Source organism: Hyaena hyaena, unplaced genomic scaffold (genome assembly GCF_003009895.1).
Source record: "Hyaena hyaena isolate Hyena2069 unplaced genomic scaffold, ASM300989v1 scaffold_4, whole genome shotgun sequence".
Taxonomy (NCBI): domain Eukaryota; kingdom Metazoa; phylum Chordata; class Mammalia; order Carnivora; family Hyaenidae; genus Hyaena; species Hyaena hyaena.
In genome coordinates, this window is record NW_024080636.1 from 6,594,421 (window position 1) to 6,614,317 (window position 19,897).

General features: G+C 62.1%; 1 protein-coding gene across 2 annotated transcripts in view; it reads left to right on the forward strand.

The window, feature by feature from the left end:
* TBC1D22A (TBC1 domain family member 22A) overlaps window positions 1–19,897 on the forward strand; it is a 299,853-nt gene that overhangs the window by 211,132 nt on the left and 68,824 nt on the right. For both annotated transcript variants that reach the window (XM_039236992.1, XM_039237000.1), the window contains exon 11: window positions 111–238. In XM_039236992.1, coding sequence (XP_039092923.1) covers window positions 111–238 — 128 coding nt within the window. The remainder of the gene's footprint in view (window positions 1–110; window positions 239–19,897) is intronic.

Below are 19,897 nucleotides of genomic sequence, written 5' to 3' on the forward strand. Positions count from 1 at the left end.
GGCTCCCTTGCTGCGGGGGGGCCGGGGCTGTGTGTCTGGCGGTTGGGGGGGGGGGCTCTGAGGCGGGGACCCTACGGCTCTCCCTGACGGCCTGTGTTTGTGTCGCACAGAGCAAGTGCACCGGCACCTGGAGCAGCACGAGGTGCGTTACCTGCAGTTCGCCTTCCGCTGGATGAACAACCTGCTGATGAGGGAGGTGCCCCTCCGCTGCACCATCCGCCTGTGGGACACCTACCAGGTGAGCCGCCCTGTGCGCCCCCACCTCCCCCTCCTCCCCTCCCCCCTCCCTTCCTGCGAGGCGCCTGCTCTGTGACAGGCGGTCTTTTAAATGTCCCGTCTCTGGTGTCGTCATGGGAAACGATGTAAAACGGGAAGAACTTCCGTGGTTCTGTTTGTAGCTGAACTTCATTCCCTTCGTGCGGTGACCGCGTCCCCAGGGCTCACGAGCGGGTCGGTGGGCCTGAGCCGCAGCTGTGGGGAACGATCTCACTCAGGACTCACGGGTTGTCTCCGTTTTGAGCTTACTTATAATAAAGATTTTCTAAAAACTCACTGACAGGTTCAGTGCAATGTGAAATTTTCTCCTCTCCACCGATTCTGATGGAACTCGTTTCCTCAGGAGATTGAGTTTTCTGGAACAAACCACCTTTGTTCCCTCGAGTGTCCCCTTGCTTATTCTGGCACCTTTTCATTTTGTCGGAGACATTTGCCGAAGCTGAGGCGGTGCCGCGGGCTCCACGCCTGCCATCCATCATGGCCGCAGAAGGCAGGGGCCTTACGTGCCCGTCTCTTCACTGGGAGGCAGGGTGTGCTGCAGGGGTGCCGGGCCTGCGCGGGCCCCGGGCCGGGGGCGGCACCTTTGGAGACGGGAAGGGAGCTCCCCGTGGCGGCTGCTGCGCAGGCAGGGTCAGTCTGGTTGGGCGCCGTCATGGGAGCCTTGCCGTGGGTGTCCACGACCGTGTGGGTGGGAGGCAGGGGTCCCGAGAGCGTGTCTTGCGCTCCACTCCCCGTCCCTCCGTCAAAGGGGCCCTTGGTGTGGACCGTGCGTTCTTCCTGTGGGGTCGGAGCCCCCGCACCAGCTGCCATCTTACTCTGAGCTCGTGGTGACGGGAGCCCGCGGAGTTCTGTTCCTGAGGGTGGTCCTTGCGTCCCGCCTGGGGCCTGCGGCTGTCGTGTGTTTCTGAGCCCGCCGTGTGGACGAGGCCGTCCTTTCTGGCGGCTCACACATTCTGGTGATGGCGGCTACGGAACTGACGCCCGCTTGGCTGCTGGCGTGCAGGCCCCCGCTTAGGTTTGCTTTCCTGGCACCCGGCGGTTACAGTTTCTGGCCGCTGGATTTCGCCGGGACATAAAGCCTTCCTTGGGCTGTTTGGTTAAAGTGGCTGTCAGTCCGGTGCTATTAGCTGGGTCTCTGTAGCATCACAGGAAACAAACTTAATATCCCGTGACTTGCAACGCTGTCCATTTGTGAGGGTTAGGCTGTTGGACACCCTGCCCCCTCATTAAACACCAAGTTCCTTGTAATACTGTCCCCATTACGGATACATTAGTATGAAGTCAATTGTGTTTTGAGGAGCAAGGAAACGGATCTGCGCGTCCCCAGCCCTGCACTCGCTAAAACTCCTAATAGGCATTAAAACTTTGAGCACGGTTGTGGCATCTTTATTGAGTTAATTTTCCTGAAATTAAATTTTGTCATGAATTGACTCATTTGTACCACGGACTCATTCTTGAACTGACAGTACCCTGGTCGTAAACCTTTTCATATCTTAAAAATTGGGGATATTTCTATTTTACAGGCCCAAGTAACCATGAAATTGTATTGCGTCTTTTGGCAATGGAAATACATCGTAATCAGAGGATGGCGTGCTTGTGATCGCTCTCCCCTAAACTGGGGTATTTACTAGCTGGGCCATTAGAGGTTTCAGTAGCTCTTTAACTCTCACGAGGGAGCGCGAAGTCCTCCGGGGTGGTGTGTCAACGGAGGCTTTGGGGTCACCCGCTCCGCCCAGGCTCCGGACCAGGAAGTGGCGCGAATGTGAATGAGGTCAGCGCAGGCTTGAAAACAGGCATTTAAATAGCACAGGCAGTGCAGAACCGGCCGAGCCTCAGGGAGGTGGCCCCTGCCCCTGGGCACGTGGCGCGTTACGGGAAGCGGTGCTGGTGCAGGCGGCCGTGGCTGGAGGAGGCAGCGGCCTCCTGGAGAGCCCTGGCCGTGGGAGCCATTTGCCTGACCTCCGTTACCTGGCCGCCCACTCTGCCTCTGGCTCCCCGTCCGCAGGCTGTGTGTGGAAAGGAGGCGTCTCATCCTCCACGCGGTGTGTGGGTGCTGATGACCTTGGATGAGAGGGGCCTTTGCCCTCGGTCTGCAGCTGCGGGGAGAGGTGGTCAGTCCCCAGCCCTTGTTTTGTTCACCCTTCTCTCCAACCCTCCCTTCTCCTCCCCAGGCTAACCTCTCGGTGTGCATCTGCCAGGAGGCGCGTGGGCTTTGCTCTCCCGTGAACAGGGGCGGACTCAGAGCCAGCGCGGATGGGGGGAGTCGTGGGGTGGGGGTCCCCATTCCGACAGCTCCTGCCCCGAATGCTGCGACCTGACAGTGCTGCCGGGAGCTCGGCCTCCTCCCGCAGGCCCCAGAGGGACCCAGAGGGACCCAGAGGGATGCGGGCTGCATGGCGGCCCTGCGAGGGCCCCTGACGAGGCATGCCCCCCGCGGTTTCTCCTCTGCCCTCACCACGGCTGCCCCCTCTGCCCGCTCCTCCGGGTGGGCTGACAGTGGACCCCTGGCCTCCTGCCGAGCAGAATTCCCTTCTCCAAGCTCTGCTGATGCTCCCGGGCCCCCAGGCAGAGCGCCCGGGGCAGGAGCACGGGGCACCTTTGCGTTTCTGTTGTCCTTGGGTTCTGTAATCAGCATTTTATGGTTTTCAGTCTTTTGCTCCTAAGTGTTTTATTCTTTCTGCAGCCCTTGTGCATGAGACTGATTTCTTGATTTCTTGTTCTTATAGTTCATCGTTAGGGTAGAGAAATGTACCTGATTTTCATATATTGATATTTAACTTGCAACTTTACTGAATTTGTTTACACAAAGGAGATGAGATCAATGTCCCAGAGAGCTGTGCACCCCCGCATTCACTATAGCATTTTTCTCAGTAACCCGATGTGGGTGTTTACGTGTGTACAGGTGCAGGGGCCTGGCCCGGGTGGCAAGGGGGCCAGAGGGGGTGCAGGGAGGGAAACCCTGGTATGCACAGAGCCAGCGGGATGGATTCCGGAGCAAGCGTCCAGTAGAAGGTTCTGGGATGATGGAAGTGCCCAGTCACCTCTAGACGTATTGGCTTATTCAACACTTGGAAAATGCGGCCGAGGAACTGAAGTTTTAGTTTTCGTGTCTCTAAGTTTGAATCGAATAGACCCACACGGTGAGTGGCTGCCTTGTGTGGGGTGCGCTCTGGGAAGTGGGTCAGGGTCAGTGAGGCACCGTGGGGAGTGGACAGCTTCACCTGAAGGCCCGTGGGCACTGGGTCAGTGGGGTGCTGCCCGCTGGTGGCTGTAGACAGGCATGCTCGGGGTGGGGGGGGGCTGACCTCAGCTTGCATTGAAGTGACCCCTCCATCCTCTGAAGGGTGTGACCGTGAAGGGGGTGGGGAAGAGGGTAGGAGGCTGGTTGTGCAGTGGGTGGTCCTGAGCATTTCCAAGCTAACGGTGAGTGCTGTTGGGTGCAGTGGGGAAGGCTCACTGGGTGGTGGGGGCACCCCCTGCCACGGGCTGGGGTCCTTTCCTCCCGACGGACGTCCTGCAAGGCTGATTCTGGAGTGAGTGTGCCTCCGGGTGATTCCCGGAATGAAGAGCACCACACCTGGGGTCAAAGAGCTGGGTTCCCGGGGGACAGTCGGGGCTCTGGCTGGTCCTTGGGGATTGACACTGGGGAGCCGGCCCTCCTGCCGCGGGTGTGTCCCAGTGAGTGCCACTTTCCTCCTGCCTCCCCCAGCACATGTGTGTGGCTCTAAGAGCGGCTCCTCCCATCCATCCCGAGGCTGTGGCGGCTTTGGTAGACGGGGCTGGTGCCCAGGGTGCCGTCAGAGGCCTTACGCTTCCCACAACCTGCTGGTTTTGTTTAAAAAAAAGAAAGATCTTGTTCCGGGTGAGTACTGCAAGATGGCTTCATTTGCCTTAAGGCGTTTACTAAATTCCTTCCTTGTGCTACCGGAGGCCACCTGACTCCTAACTAGGACACCCCCACTGCCCACGCCCGGAGGGCCGTCTTCAGTCACACTCTTCACGGGGCTGGCAGTGAATCAATGGGAAAAGAACTGTGGGGTCTCCCCTGCCTTCGGATCCGGTCATTTGCACGCTGTCAGCCTTAGGTCACGACCTCTTGAGGCAGGGCCACCACACACGGCCGCTCAGAGCAGATGGTGCCGGTGCTCAAGGCCCTGGGCCCCAGGCCCCCAGTGCATACCTGCCCGGGGAAGCGGCCTGACCGTGTCCTAGGGTGTCTTTAATGCCGATAAAGGTCCGAATGGCCCACCTGCGGTCAAATGGACTTGGGTCCTTCCGGGAAAGGATCTGTGCAGACGTGTCACGCAGGCCCCTGTGGGGAAGGCATCTCTGTGGCCTCTCCTGCTCCCGCGGGACGGCCTGTCTGCTGAGCCCAGCACTGTCCTCTTGGCCTTGGGCAGGTTGCTTCCTGAAGTGTGTGGTGGGAGATGGCTGTGGGGATTCGAGGAGACGTTTCCAGCCGGGGGTCAGCAAGGTGTCAGTGTTTGGGCCTTGGGGTCTCAGACCGTAGGGGACCAAGGCCCCCACCTCCCTTCCCCGTGAGCCACACTTGTGTACTTGCCTCCCGCGCACCAGCTGGTGCCCCGGTGCCCAGCATGCCCCACGGTGAGAGCGGGGCCCAGGTCTACATCACTCGGAGCAGCGCCCAGGAGCCAGGACTGCCGCCGTGGCCATGGCCAGGCCCTCTGCAGCCCGTGGCGCAGCGGGGAACGAAGGGCCGTGGGCCCTGAACGGGATCTGCCCCCGTGCCAAGGCTTGTGGCAGAGAGCATCGGGGAAGGACGGGGCCTGAGAGCCCCGGCCTAGATGGAATGAGCGAGGAGCATGTGGAACACAGGAAGGCCTCTGGGAACGAGGGCGTGTGGGCAGTGGGTGTGCGGGACGCGGGGTGTGGAGGGCCTGGCAGATGCGGCCTCGCTGCAGGCAGGGGAAGGGTCAGTGTGGGGCCGGTGAGAAGATGCTGGATTTGCAGAGCAGGCACCGTGTGTGACTGGCCCCAATGCGAAGGATGCGTGTCTGCTGATGACGACCATCCGTCCGCTGTCCAACCACCTGTGACTCCTCCCGCGTGTTCACCTTCTCCAATGTGAGCCCTCGTTTGCGCGGGGTCTGATGTGGGCCCCGGCTCCACTGAGATGTCTGAGCGGCATCCCTGCCCATAGGGCTCCACTGCCTGGCGGGGACACATGCTCAGCCAGAGGTGATGAGGTCCAGGACTTGTGGACATCTCACTCTGCCCGGGGGTGTAGGGGAGGCTCCCCAGGGGACAGTTCAGCAGGACTGGAGCTGAGGACAGGGCTGGGCCCAGAGCCGTAGCCAGGAGGTGCTGGCCCACACCAGGAGCGGATGTGGAGGCTGAAGAGGCAGATGGGCCTGCCCTGCCCTGCGGGAGGTGTGCGGGGGTGGCCGTGTCATGGTGTTAGGGTGTCGGGGCAGAGCGGAGGCTGCTGCACTCAGCTGCACTCAGCTGGGGCCGCGGGCAACGGGTGGCCAGGCTGGGGGGCGGGTCCGGGTCTGTGGTCTCAGCCACGGGCCTCTGGGCGCTCGCGGCTCTTTTCCCAGAGGGTGGCGTGGCTTCTGCAGATGGCTCCCACCTGTGACCGAGCTTGGCGCTGGTTACGTGGCCCGGCCTCCAGCCCCGCCTCGAGCACCTGCTGCCCCTGCAGCCCCACCCGTCATGGTTGCCTGTTGCCGTAACCCCCAGCCCCCGGCCCCACCGTGGGGAGTCCCCTTGCTGTCTGCGGGCCTCACCCTCGGGGCGGGGGTGAAGATGACCTCGTAGACAGTGCTGGGGCTGGCGCACAGCCTCCTTGTTGTCAGCTCCCCAGCGCCCTCCCACCCGGCAGTTCGACCCAGAGACCCAGAGGGAAGAGCAGGTGGGTGGCCCAGCTGATCGGGTTTCCCGGGATGTGTGTGTGTGTGTGTGTGTGTGTGTGTGTGCGTGCGTGCGTGCGTGTGTGTGTAGGTAGGTAGGTGCTGGGGATGTGAGGCTGGCGCGGGCATCCTGGGCCGGGTCTTGGGCTCTGCCCACCTCAGTCATCGGCGCCGAGTTTAAACCACGCACAGGGTTGCCCCACACCTTTTGTCCTTTGTTCCGCAGCCTGGTCTTTTTCCCACGGGTCCTTCCGGATGTCTTCTCCCAGCCCCTTTACAAGGCTGCCTGGGTCGCTGTGACGGCAGCAGTGTCACGGGCCGCACCTGGGGGAGGGGAGGAGCGTGCACGTTGAGTGCAGCCCCCGCGGGAGCCCCACACGGTGGACCGGGTGACCGCCGTCGTTGGCTCTCCCGAACCTTGCAGGGTGCCGCAGCGCAGCTCACCGTGCGTCAGGTGGCGTTGAAGCTGATGGATGGGGTTAATCTAATAAAACTGGAGAAGCAGGGCTCCTTACAACATACTTTTTCATAAGCCCATTAAGATTTGAGGTCGTAAGCTTTTCATGTCCACCCTCCTCCGGGAGCAGGCATAGATCACTGTCAGCTGGGCGAGGGCTTAGAAATGAGAATATTCAGCACGACTGTGCTCACCGCTGACAGCTTGGCAGGGAGGAGCCGGGAGAGGGCGTCTCTCCTCCTTCCGAGTGGCAGTAAAGTTAGTGTCCTGGGGTTTAGAAGCAGTATTTAAGGAACTATCTAGAATGTCCTTAGTGACCCGAAGACTTTCGTTCTTCATATTTCAATCCAGTTGGGTTTTATCGGCTTATTCCGGGCTCGGGGACTGAGGAGAAGGTGTCTTCCTTCCCTTCCCCCTGCATCCTGGGGTGCTCAGACACAGTAGGCCAAGCGCATGGGGCCCGGGCCGGGGCTGGGTACTTCTGGGAGCGGGTGGCTTTCTGGGCGGTCGCTTGGGACACCTGTCAGCTTCCACACAGTCACTGACCTGAGCATTCATGTCCTGCTTTTCTGTAGATGAAATTCTGAGTTGTCCTTGGAGCAAGAAGAGAAAGTTGCTCTATGTTTTCGTCCCTGATTGATAGGTTTGTAGCAGATAAAATCTTTCCTTCAGGGAAGTTACGTGAGTGCATCTGCCCAGGAGCAGGCCGGACAGGACAGCTCCTTGTTGATGGCCACTCGATCAGCTCAGGAAAGTGCTGTTGCAAAGTGGCAGTCAGGTCTGGAACTGGGGCGAGGGATGGTTCCCAAAGCAAACTGGCTCAGGGGGGCCGAGTGCCTGGTATGGGCTGGGAGGGCCCGGACCTGCGGGTGTGAGGAAGAACCGGTGACCTTGGGGGATATAGTGGGAGTTGGCAGTGTGGTGTTGCCTCCCTGCTTGTACCCCCAGGTGTCACCAGATGGAGGCTCAGCGAGCACGGTGCTGCTCCATCCTTGCTAGAGATCTCTGCATCCTGTCACTTCCTTTTGGGGGACCATGGGCCACCGGGTCCTTGCAGGCTGTGGAATCATTGGGACAGGCCCCTTGGCTCCCGAGTGACCTGTTGAATGAATGAATGACACAGACCAGCGGGGAGGGGGCTCCGACCTCCTGTAAAGTAAGGAGGGAGAAGGTGTGGCTGGGGAGAGACACCTTGGGACACAGGGGCCTGGCCTTGGCCTTGGAACTGGTCTTCGTGGCTCTGGATGGGGAACTGGGACACGTGAGCAGAGGTAACGGCTCGATGACCAACATGTCTTCTGTTGGAGCCGAGGCGGCAGTAGACACGGGCGCCCAGCCTCGTCCGGGCTTGAGCTCATGAGGAGTCAGAAAGCAGTGACACTGGCAACTGCCAGCACCCTCCGGCCCCGAGCCTGGATCCGCACACCCCCAAAGCAGGGCTGCCGGAGCCCCGCGCAAGGACGCACCGTGGCAGCGGCTGGTCACAGCCTCGCTGGGCTCTGAACGGAGATGTTCATGAATATTTTATCTGCAGTGTGACCTTAAGCAGCTCCTCTGACTTCTTTAGGCCTCTGGACAGAAGGTTCAGGAAAACCAGGGGCTGGAGGAAATCCACAGGAAGTGGCTTCATCCGCATGAGGCTGCGTGTCCTGGCTGCTCCGCATGCTCAGGGCCACCCTGCCCTCATTGCATGCACAGCCCAAGTCCTGCCGTGCTCGGCAAGGGGACGGCTGTGACGTGTGAGTACAACTAATACACTTGTGGGAACACTACTGAGTGTGTCTTTGTTACCCACGGTTTAAATTTTTTTTTTTTTTTAATTGAAAGACAGAGACAGCACAAATGGGGGAGGAGCAGAGAGAGAGGGAGACACAGAGTCTGTAACAGGCTCCAGGCTCTGAGCTGTCAGCACAGAGCCTGACCCGCAAACCACAAGATCATGACCTGAGCCCAAGTCAGACGCTCAGCTGACTGAGCCCCCCAGGCGCCCCTGTTGCCCGTGGTTTAAATCCCGGTCCTACAGGATTGCAGTGCTCATTCGTGTGGGGTGTGTGCTCAAGACCGAGGGAGAAGACTCGGGAAGTGCCTGCAGGGAACCGGGGTCCCTGGGCCACCCCGGCCCTCAGCACTGGGCCAGGAGGGCAGAGGAAGGAAAGCCCCCGGACAGGCAGAGACCAGGGTGAGTGGCCACAGGACGGCGAGTCCATGCCCAGCCAGTGGTGGTCACGGGACTTCAGGACTCGGAAGGCCTGTTCCTTGAGTAACTGGTGGTTTGCAAGCCATCCTGCATGGAGTTTGTGGAGTGAGGACATCATGCTTGGTGGGTGGGGGTCCCACTCAGCGTCCGGGCTCTAGAAGAAGGGTGTGGGGGGGAGGGGCCTGTTCCGCCTGCTGCCCACCGGCCCTGCGTGTCCTGGGCCAGGGGCTCCCTTGGTCACGCCGCGCTTGCTTCAGCTCTGCCCGTTTGCCCCCGGAGGACCTCTGCTCCAAACTCCAGGCTTCGGTCCAGCCTGGTGGCCCCGGCGGCTCTCCCCTGGCATGGCGCTGCTAGCTGGGCGTCTCCTGTAGACGTGTGTCGAAGGCAGAAGTAAGGACTCGTTCACCGTCCCTTACGTGAGAGGATTCTCGTCAGCCCAGAGGAAGAAAGAAGGAACAAGAAAACAGGCAGAGCAGGTCCCGGCCGAGTCCTCCCCGAGCTGTCCTGGCAGGAGAGCCTCGTCTGTGACCCTGCTCCGTGAGGGTGGGCGCTAAAGGAAGCCCGTTTTATCGGTGGGCACTTCCTGAGGTCAGCCTGGCCCGAGCAGCGTTGCCCTGGACACGGACAGATGTCCTCACCATCAGGAGAGGAGGGGGTGGCGCCTGCCATCTGCTGGTCCCTCGTTACAGCAGATACGGGCCGGACCCTCGGGGCCGCCACGGACAGCGTTCCGCAGCGGGACCGGCGAGGGGGCCCCGGGGCCTGGACTTGTTCCCAAGCACACCCGGCAACTCTGTCCCTTGCTGAGACCGTGCCTCAGTGGCCGCGTCCTTGGTTACAGAGGCCTCCTCACCAGGCCAGGGCACGGGCCCAGGGCAGGGGAGATGGCACTGCGGGCGTGTGTGGTGGGGCAGCAGTGGTACAGCGGGCTCCCTGCCCCTCCTGGCTCGTGTCCTGACGGTACGCCCTGCCGCAGCCTCACGTGCACGGACCCTCACCGGGAGTCGCGCCCTCGCCCGTGTCCTCAGCCTGGGGAGGCCCTGGATGGGGTGGGGTGGGGGCGATTTCTCCTCCCCCCGGCACTGGGCTGACACCTGCCGCTCCTCGCAAGAAGCACGGCCGGGGGTGGGGACGCCCCGGGTTGGGGTGCCGGGGGTCGTGTGCAGAGGGCTCCTGCCGTCGGGGTGCCCGTGCGGCCGCCCCTCTCACCCCCGTGCATTCTGCATGGGTAGCCCCCTCTGAGGCCCCACATCCCTGGGGATCACTCCTCCACTCTTACATGCTCTGGAAGGAATTCGGGAAGTGAACGTTAACCTCAGAACTGCGTGCGGGAGCCTGGCCGGGTGTGTGTCCCAGGCGTGGGAAGTGCTCTTGAGGTCTGTGACCTTTTGTTAATGACCACGAGGAGCAGGCAGGCCACTCCGAGCTGTCTCAGGGTCCGGCTGCCTCCTGGGCCCCTCGGGACCAGGCTTGGTGATGCTGGGACCGTGTCCCGGGCCCACCAGCGGCTTGCTCTCCCTGCGCGACTGCGGAGATGTCCAGGCACCAACCTCCCAGCTCCCTGGCGGACCGGAGGCCCGGGCTGTGAGCGGGACTTGCACACCGCGCGCCCTCGGCCGGCGCTGACCGCCCTGCCGTACGTGCCCCTCGGTCCGCGGTTAGAGCCCGCCTGCTGCAGAAGTACCACACCCCTGTTTCCCCGGAGAGGGTGTTGTGGGAACTTCAGGGGAAAGAGGGAGCCCCCCGACCCCAGACATCTCCAACCCGACACCAGTCATTGCTGTGCGAGTGTGTGTTTGTTTCATTTCGTCTCCGGCCCTTCCCTGTAATTGTCATTTCGATGTGGCCTCACGGTGTGTAAAGCTGCTTCTGTCCCGAGAGGCCCGCGAAGTGGATTCGCGGGTGTGGCCTTCAGGGGTGAGCGCGTACCTTGTCTCCACGGTACTCGATTCGGTTTGGCAGGTTGCTTTGCAGAATCACTGTGTGAACGGAGGGACCTGCCGCTAGTGGGAGGGATGTTTCCTTCACCCTTGCCGTCGTCAGGCATTTTAATCAGTGTTAATTTTCTGCATTCGACTGAGGAGCGGATGGTAGGACCTTGATCCTCTGCCTGTTTCTGTGGTTGCTGTTACATTCCAGAAGTTTACACATAATGTGGTAGCTGGCCCCGCTGCATTTTACCACAACTTGTACGTCACCCGTGCGTAGGTTTGAGGTGGAACATTTCAAACTCTCGGGGGCAGGTGAGCGTGTTCATGGCTCCTGCGTTTATCGGGAACCTGGCCTGTGACCGCTGGGCACCGAGCAGCCAGTAGAGAAGCTGCGTTCCTTGCTCTCCAAGTGCTCGTAGTCTGTCCAGAGTACAAAGTGGCTCCAGGGTACCATCACTAGGGGCAGGGAGAGGCGTGTGCGGGTCTAGGACGGGAGAGGGCAGGGGCTCAGGGTGTGACCGGAAGAGCAGACTGGTTCGATGGGGCAAAGTGAAGGGTAACCTGGAGGTGAGAGGTGGTCGGGACGGCCTGGGGCACACGTGTGCCCTCCCTGGCGGTGCTGGGCCGTGGCGGCTGCCAGTTGTGCTGGGGAGGCAGGTGGCCTGTGCTGTGGCCTCTCCTCCCCCCGGGGCTGTGGCTTGTCGCAGAGGTGGGGGGCAGAGAGGAGTTCCATCTCGGCCTTGGCAGAAAGTTCCAGTGATCTTGCCCAACTGTAAATATCCAAGCCCCTCATTTTCCAGACTAGAGCAAAGTCCCATATAATCATGTCATTTTAGGGAAGGTGCTTGGTTATTATGTAATTTAAGATGCTTTCATTTTTAAGTCTTTCTAAGATTTTTGTTATTCCCAGATGCAGGCATTTATAAAACATTCTCTTTTGGGCCTTAAAACCCAGTTTAGGTTTGGAGACCATGGTCTCTGCCCTGCCTGGGCCTCCGCTGATGCTGACCTGGTCCTGTGCGCCCCCCCAGCTCCCCGGGGCCGCACTCCCCACAGGCGTAGCTGAGGGAAGCTGGGATGCAGAATGTTATTTCCCTTTTTATGTGAGAGGCTCACCCTCCTGCAGAGATGTGACCACCCCCACCCCCCTGTGAGGTTGACAGCCCATCCGGGGTCCCGGCGCTGTGTCAGCTCGGGTGGGGCCCACCCTGTGCAAGGAGACTGCACCCCTCAGTGCAGCAAGCCAGCCCGGCCGAGGTGGCCCCTCTTAGAACAGGGTTGGGGGCTGATAAGGGAGGAGAGATTTATGTGCGTCCTCATTGGAGTTGCTGTTTGCTTTGTGAACCCCTCAGCCCGCTGCCACGTCCGGGCCTGGACTCGGTCCTCGCTGTGGGAGCAGGTCATCCGCGTTCTCCCCCCTGGAGGGGCCTGTCCAGGGTAGCAGGCGTCCGTCCCATGGAGCCTAGTTTCAGTCCCTGTTTTGTGTGGAGGACGCAGTGACCCCCCGCACCCTCGTCGTCCCTGGGGCCTGGCTCAGCTTCTGCCTGAAACACTGTCTCCCGATTTACAGTTCTGTTTGCCCAAATAAACACCTATTTATTTGCTTAAATCTCCAGTGAGTTCTTTTTTTTTTTTTTTTTAAATTTTTAACGTTTATTTTATTTTTGAGACAGAGAGAGACAGAGCATGAGTAGGGGAGGGGCAGAGAGGGTGGGAGACACAGTCTGAAGCCGGCTCCAGGCTCTGAGCTGTCAGCACAGAGCCCAATGCGGGCCTCGAACTCATGAAATGTGAGATCATGACCTGGGCCGAAGTCAGCCGCCCAACCGACCGAGCCCCCCAGGCGCCCCTCCAGTGAGTTCTTTGTGGGCTGACACCCCTCTGGTGCAGGGGGTGCGTGGTGAGCACAGGGTGATGGGACTCGATGTCCTCTGGCCAACGAGGAGGGGGTGCGGTGCTCTTGGGGCCCTGTCCACTCTGCCTTTCTTTCCAGCCATGGTCCTCCCTGCTCTGTGTTGGGAGAGGAGTGGAGAGTGAGTTTTGTTCCCTGCTGTGTGTTCCAGAACTAGGCTGGTGCCTGCGGCTGCGCAAACCCGGGCTTCCTCACTATCCCAGGCCGGGGTGACCACAGGCAGGGCCGTTCCTCTGGGAACCCGCACGCGACGCCTGGTTCCGTGGCTGAGGTGGGCGTGAACTGGAGACGGTAGCGGGGCCCTCCCCAGGACCACGGGGTCCCTGCGGCCCCTGAACAGTGTGTCAGCAGGCACCCGGTCACTCTGTTACCGCGAGCCTCTCTGCAGGCACACCTGAGCCCCATTTAGAGCTGCAGACGTCCTGGGGGAGTCCATCCGAAGCTAACGTGGTAACTGTGTTTACGAGCGTTTGTTTGGAGCTGCGTGTTCACTTGGAATACTTGGGTCCATTGGGTGATGTTGCGTCATTGTCGTTCACGAGCTCGGTGGTGGCTGCTCTGTGCTCTCCCCCTTGGCCTGTCGCCCCTGCTGCTGGCTGCGAATGTGTGTGCATGTGTGTGTACGTGTGTGTGTACGCACCTGTGCGTGCACCTGCGTGCCTTTTAGGAGTCTGAGCCGCCAGCAGGGATGGGCACACCAGCAGACCATGGGAGGGCCCTGGGGCCTTCGAGATAAGGGGCTGGGAGGGAGTGAAGGGAGGGTTGGCTTGACCTGTTTGGGATGAGTGTTCTCTGATGTTGGGGGCCGGTTCCCAGCACCCCTGATGGCTCACCCCCACCCGCACCCCTCAGTGGGCGGGCCCCTCCTCCAGAGGCTGTGCCTTCCCTGGCCAGAGAGGGTCCTTGAGAAGGGTCCCTGCAGGCAGCATCCAGGGCCTTCTGTCCGCCCGTTGGGGATCCAGAGAGCGGACAGCCGTGGACAGGCCCCGTGCGGAGGTTGGAAGGTTGGTTGGGGCAAATTCAGGGCATCTCAGGAAGCTAGTCCCTGACTGAGGCCACCGCACGCCTTCTGCTACGTCAGCTGACGATGGGACACGAGCCAGACACGTGGTGGCATTTCTGCGCCTCACCTCCTGTGCTCGCACGCCTGCCTGGGCCTGTGTCACTCAGGGACACCCAGATGGAGGTCCCCAGGGCCGCACACAGGCTGTCGGAGAGCTGGAGCAGTGAGGTAAACCACGCACACCTACGACACAGACTCCGATGGGGGTGGCTGTCCCTGCGACACAGCTTTCCTGCTGTGTCACAGAAGGGGAAACCGAGGCTCCGAGAGGCCCCGTCTTGTCCTTGGTTCTTTGGCGAAGGGGCGAGGAGACCTGCTGCGCTGGGGCTCACGCTGGTGGCTGTCTCTGCGCGGAACCTGAGTAGCGCCTGGTCACCAGGCTGCAGGCAGGGCACCTGGGTCCTGGGCATGAGTGGCCCCCGGGTTCCGTGCCACGGCCTGTGGGGACAGCGGGGGTGGGGGGAGGGCCAGGGGTCCTCACTGCTGTGAGATGGGCGTGGCCGGGCGGAGAACAAGGCGTCCGTGGGAAGGTGTTGTCCACGGTGAGGTCTTGCCTTGTCTTGCCAGCAGTGGGGGGACTCGCGGGCTGTGAGCCGCCGCCGTCAGACTCCTGATCTCCCCGGAAACACCACCGGCATCTCACAGACGCCAGTGTTCCCTAGCGCCTGCTGCCATCGTGTCAGTGCCCAGCCGCCCCTCTGTACACCGGGACCCCCCGTATAAATATGGGGTATTTATACCCCACAGATCTGCCTCTTGGCATGTGCCCTGGAGGGTCCTCTCCCGCCCCTCCGTGTCCATCGCCTGCGCCGCGGGAGGCTTTCTCGGAGGCAGCTGGGCGCTCATTGCTATTCCAGCGCGTGCAGCCGCACTTCTTCGAAGGCCCATGGAATCCGGGCATTCGTCTCCCCTCGCTGATGTGATAACAGAAAAAAGACGCTCTGCCTCTGATTGAAGTCAAGTAGCAGGGCCAGCGGCGGGCGCCTGCCCGGACTGCTGATGCGCACTGTGCCGCGGGGCGGCGGGGCTGGGGCCGTGCGCGCAGCAGCGAGTGTGGGAAGGGCCAGGCTGCTCCCGTCCCTGCGCCTGCTTCCTGTCCCGGCCTCTATAAGAAGGAAAACAGGACTGTGTCTTTGGCACAGACCAGTCTTCTCGTCTTCAAAGCTGGTGTGGTGTGGACCGGTCGCCTCCCTCCTGGGCGATGGGACTGGGGCAGGTGGTGGTCTGTACCGCCCACACGGACTCTGGTGTGGACCGGTCCCTTCTCTCGTGTGGTCCTGGGGCCCCGTGGGGCTGGAGTCCGCCTCCAGGCCCCTTCCATGCGGGGCACTGGTGGTGATGGAGAATGTGGTTAAGTGTAAGCTGGTTCTGAGGCCCCGCTGACTGGACGTCACAGCGGAGCCCAGAGCCCCGTCATTCAGAACGAGCCGCGGGTTCCCAGCCCTGAACCCAGCGCCTTCCTGATCTGGAAGCCGACACAGGAGCATCGTCCCTGCCCCGTCCACTCTGTCACCAGCCCTTCTCCAAAGCCCATCTCCCGTCCAGCCGCCACCGTGGCTCCCGGTTGGACTTCCTGCTGCCACCTTGGCCTCAGTCGCTGGCCCCCAACGACATGCGTGGGGCCTGTCCTCACTGCCGGCTGCCTCGGAGCATCTCCCTTTTGCCGGCCTGCGGCACCGCCCCCAAGCCAGGCTGGTTTGAGGGTGCAGGTCAGGCGATTTAGAAAGTCTGCAGTTGGGTTCTGTGCACTGGCGGCCTGGCTAGGACCCTGACAGAGGGGTGCGGGGCTCCGGCTCCGTGTTCTCTCCCCTCCCCCCACCCAGCCCTGAGCCCCTCACCCTGCAGGCCGTCAGCCGTGTCTCTGTGCCCCAGGCCCTCAGCCCACTGCCCCAACTCCCTTTCCCATTCTGTGCACGCTTCTAGAAGGTTTCTTCTAGTTGTCGCCTCCAGGTACGGGAGCCAGGCCAGCTGTGGACTCAGATAGATCCGGGTCCCAGTCCAGCACTGGCACATTTTCTCTGGGAGAGGCGGGCACAGTCCCTCAGCTCCGCGTGACTGACTTCCTTACGTGTCCGGTGGACATGGGACACGTGTCCAGTCAAGCTCGGGCAGGAGGACGTGCTCACCGGCGCTGTGTGGGCGCCCCCGCCCCCTCCTCCTGTCCGCTCATGGCCGTGACCCCATGGCCTCTCTCCTCTTGGCCCCCTCTGCCTCTCCCTGGTCCCTGCACCTCCTGATGGCTCTCTGCCCCGGCCCACCTGCTTCAGGCCTCTGTTCACTTTGCCTCCGGAGCGGCCTCTCGTCACATGAGTGGACTTCAGAGCAGAGACTGCTTCCTCTACAGGGAGGAGACGGGGCCCAGACAGAGGCCGTCCTAGGAGACGGGTGGGCCGTCTGCAGCCGCGCTCCCGGAGGGCCGGCCCCGGTGGATCAGTGTCTAGGCCCCGGGGCCCAGAACGGCGTCCGACAGGGCGTGTTGCTCTGTCACCGGTCGTTAAGCGAAGTGGCGTGAAGGAAATGACATCGAAGAACCAATGTGTGTGCCTGCGTGAGGGCCTGCCGGAGCGGGCGAAGGTGTTGAGCAGTGGCACGGCTGGGGCAGGGCACGTGGGCCCCAGGGAGGGCAGACCCCGCGGTAGGCGTTCCCGCCAGCCCTCCCCTCCGCTGCATCGCGAGGGAACACGGGTCACACCGGAGGTGGGGCAGCGCCCCGGCATCATGCTGGGCGCCCCCCTCCTGCCTCTCCTCGTGGCTGCGTGCGGGAGGCACGCTTGAGGCCCTCGTACAGACGAGGAGATGGAGACAGGTTCCTGCTCTGTCCAGAGCCGCCTCGCGGGTAGGTTGCAAAGCCAGGAGATGGGCCTTGCTCCGTGAGTGCCTTTACCGCCTGTCGCCCGAGCTTCCTGCTTGGAGTCCCCGTGCTCATCCGCCGTCCTTTGCACACACACCTGCTTGTTTGATCCCTGGAGCCCCTTCTGCTCGGAAGGTGCAGTGTTGGGGGGGAGTGTATGAGATAGGTGAGGAAGGAAGGAGGCTGGTTCTCCCTCTCCCTCCCTCCCTCCCTCTCCCTCCCCTTCTGTCCTGCCCCCACTCGTACACACTGACTCACACTCAGCTTTTGAGAAAGCCTGGTCTCGTATCTACTTTTGTTGAAATCGCTTGAGCTACACATAAAACAGTGTTTTGTAAATATTTACCTGAATGTTGAGTTTTGAGCTCATTTACCCTTCAGCACCTTCAGCAAACCCGCGTCCCTCACCTGGAGGTGCTTGCTCACTGCCGGGATGGAACAGTAACAGCAATTTCAAAAGACTAAAGAATCGCACATTTCCTGCAAGGTGGCTCTTCGCCGTGCCACCCGCCGGTGCGTGAGAATCAGAGCCCCGTCTTCTTCGTGAGCTGGTTTGAGTGACGTGCGGGCGCCCTTTGTGCGCAAGCTGTGGCAGCACCAGCGGGGTCTCGGGCCTGCGAGCGCCTCTGTGGCTGAGCCCACGCGGTTTCTGGGATTTGTTCTAGGCAGCAACAGGAAGGATCTCAGTACGATCTTAAACACGGTGTTAGAGAGGCACCCATTCCCCGGGGCCGTGAGTGCGGCTCCTCTGTGTTTGGCTCGCACTTGGACACAGGCACCGTCTGCTCCCGGGTGCAGGGCTTGGGGCCTCGGGAGCTACCTGACCTCCAGGGAGCTGGCAAAGGCCGTCTGCATCCCTAAGTGGGAGCCTGGGGGCTCGAGGACCCTGGAGAGAGGTGCTCATTTGGACAGGATGGTGGCGGTTTAGGCCTGATGGTCGCGCACGTTGTGTGCACTGGTCGGCTCTGTTCATCATTAAAGGGACGATGCTGGGAGCTGGTTACCCGCGTGTTTCCGGCCTGTGCGGATGGGCCTCCTTAGGCTTTGCTGCCATTGTTCAAGTTTCCTGACTCTGTCTTCGGGGAAAGTTGCTGATGGCTCGACAGGCAAATACTTGCCAAGTTACACAGCAGGGAAGTGCTGTCAGGGGCAGGTGAGGCAGCTGTGAAACGGCTCAGCAGCCTGTCGCGCCTCCGTCCTGGCTTCATGCCGCTCAGACCTCGTCTCTAGGGCCGCGCGGAGGGCAGGTCCTGGTTGGCTCTTTCCTGCCCGGGGACCTTGTCTTTGTGCACTTGAAATATATTTGCAATCCCCAAAATGACACGGTCACTTAAGGTGCCCGTCGGAGTCTCTAGAACATGCGCTCCCGAGAGCACAGCCTCACGCTGTCTGCGTCCCCGACGCCCACCTGGGGACCCGTCCTCCCTCCTGACGCTGGGGTGTGGGGTCTTCCCGCCTGGTCTCAGGTCTTCCGGGTGAGCGCGGCCCCTCCACCTCCTCCCCCTGCTCTCTGCTCTGCTCTGCCTGCGGCTCCTGCTCTCCGGGGCATGCGTCCCCCCGCCCCTCGCCCAGGCTCCGGCCTCAGGACCATCCGCGTGTGGCATTTCGTACGGACGGTGGCCTTGCTGCAGCCGTCTGCCTCCTTTATCCTCCGCAGTTGCTTTCAGGTTTACCCGTGATTCCGCGTCACGAGTAAGTTCGTGCCTCCTCGTTGCTGCGAAATCCTTGCTTGTGACGGATTCTTCTCTAAAGTCACAGGCCGTTGTTTCCCCCGTACCTCCTGGTCGGGAAGCGTACGCGCTCGCCCCGGCCGCGGCCCGACACACAGCCTCGCGGGGCAGGCGCTCAAGGGTCCCGGAGCTGCCCCCGGCCTGGAAGCTGCCGCTCTGCGCGCAGGGAGGGGGAGACGCGGTCCTGGCGGTGCTGCGGCTCCCGGACCAGCGCGCCTCCGGCTTGACCGATGCACTGTGTCCTGCTCTGCTCCCGCAGACGGCACGGCGGGGCCCCGACACCAGTACCCGGGGACTTCTGTTGCTGTCACCACAGTGTGACAGGTGGCAGCACGGTGCCGAGGTGGCCTGCGTGCCTGGCTCCTGCGCGGGGCTCCCGTCTGCCCTCGGGCTCTCGGGGCGCCCCTCCTTCAGGTGCTCCCCCACCTTGGGGATTGAGGGGCTGCCTCCTGCCCCCGCGCTCTCCTCCTCTGCCCTCCGCACCTGCGGCTGAGCTCGCCTCGCACCCCACCAGTGCCCCTCAGACCGCACTGAGGTCCCTGCCCCGTCACACAGCCTCCTCCTGGCTCCTGGCTCCGTCCCTGCTGTCTGCCATCACGCACCTCCGGGGGCGCCCACTGTGCCCAGCCGCCCTGGGCCTGGACCAGCTGCCCTTGGCCGAAAACTGCTTCAAACTTTGCAGCTCAGGAGCAGTTTGCTCACAGATGCATGGGTTTTGCAGGGTTTGACAGGGACGCTCCACGGGCGATGTCACATGGGCTAAACGGCCATCGGGAGGTGGCCCGGCCACTGGCTGGCGGGTGAACGCCGGCCCCGCAGAGACCCCTCCCGGCCTGCGGCATGCAGGCTTCTTCCCGGCACGGTGGCCCGACTCCGAGGCGATGGGGTGGAGACCAGCCTGGGACGTCACTTGCACAAAGGCCACCGGAGTCCAGGGTGGGACGGAGACGCCCTCCTGACGGAGCAATGGCAGCTTTCAGAGAGCGGGGACGGGCTGAGCTTCTGGGACGGCGGCTCCAGTGGCTCCCGTCCCCTGGGATCTGCCCCCTTTCTCACCCCTCTTTGTGCGGGAAAGGCCTCGTGCCCGTCCATCCGGCTGTGTGAGAGCAGGGGGTGTGGCCCTGGGGCTCCTGGGACCTGCACACACTGCACGCCCCGGGGGGGGGGGGAGGCTGGGTGCGGGGCCGGGTGGGGACCCAGGTGGTAGCCTGGGTGGGGGACCGGGTGCAGGACCGGGTGCCTGTGCGGCATGGCAGCGCACCATGACGCTGACGCCCAGGCTCCCATATGCGTTCTCACAGGGGCAGCTGAGGGCCCCGCGCGGCTCTGTGGCTGTCCTCCCACACGGCAGAGCTGGCCGGCTCCTTGGAAGGAAGGACAAGCTGCTGGCAGCCCAGAGCCCCCCTGTCTGCCACCTGCCAGCCCCTCAACCCTGAGGGCCCAGCAGGGCCTGAGGCCTGAGACCCTGCCCGGCCGGCCCCGGCCACCATCAGGAGCCGGAAGCAGTCTTAGGCGCTGTGGGCCCAGGCACTTTTCAGGGGCAGGGTAACCTCAAGTCACAGCTGCCCTCCCTTCAGCCGCACAGTGGCTCCCCAGTCACCAGGGAG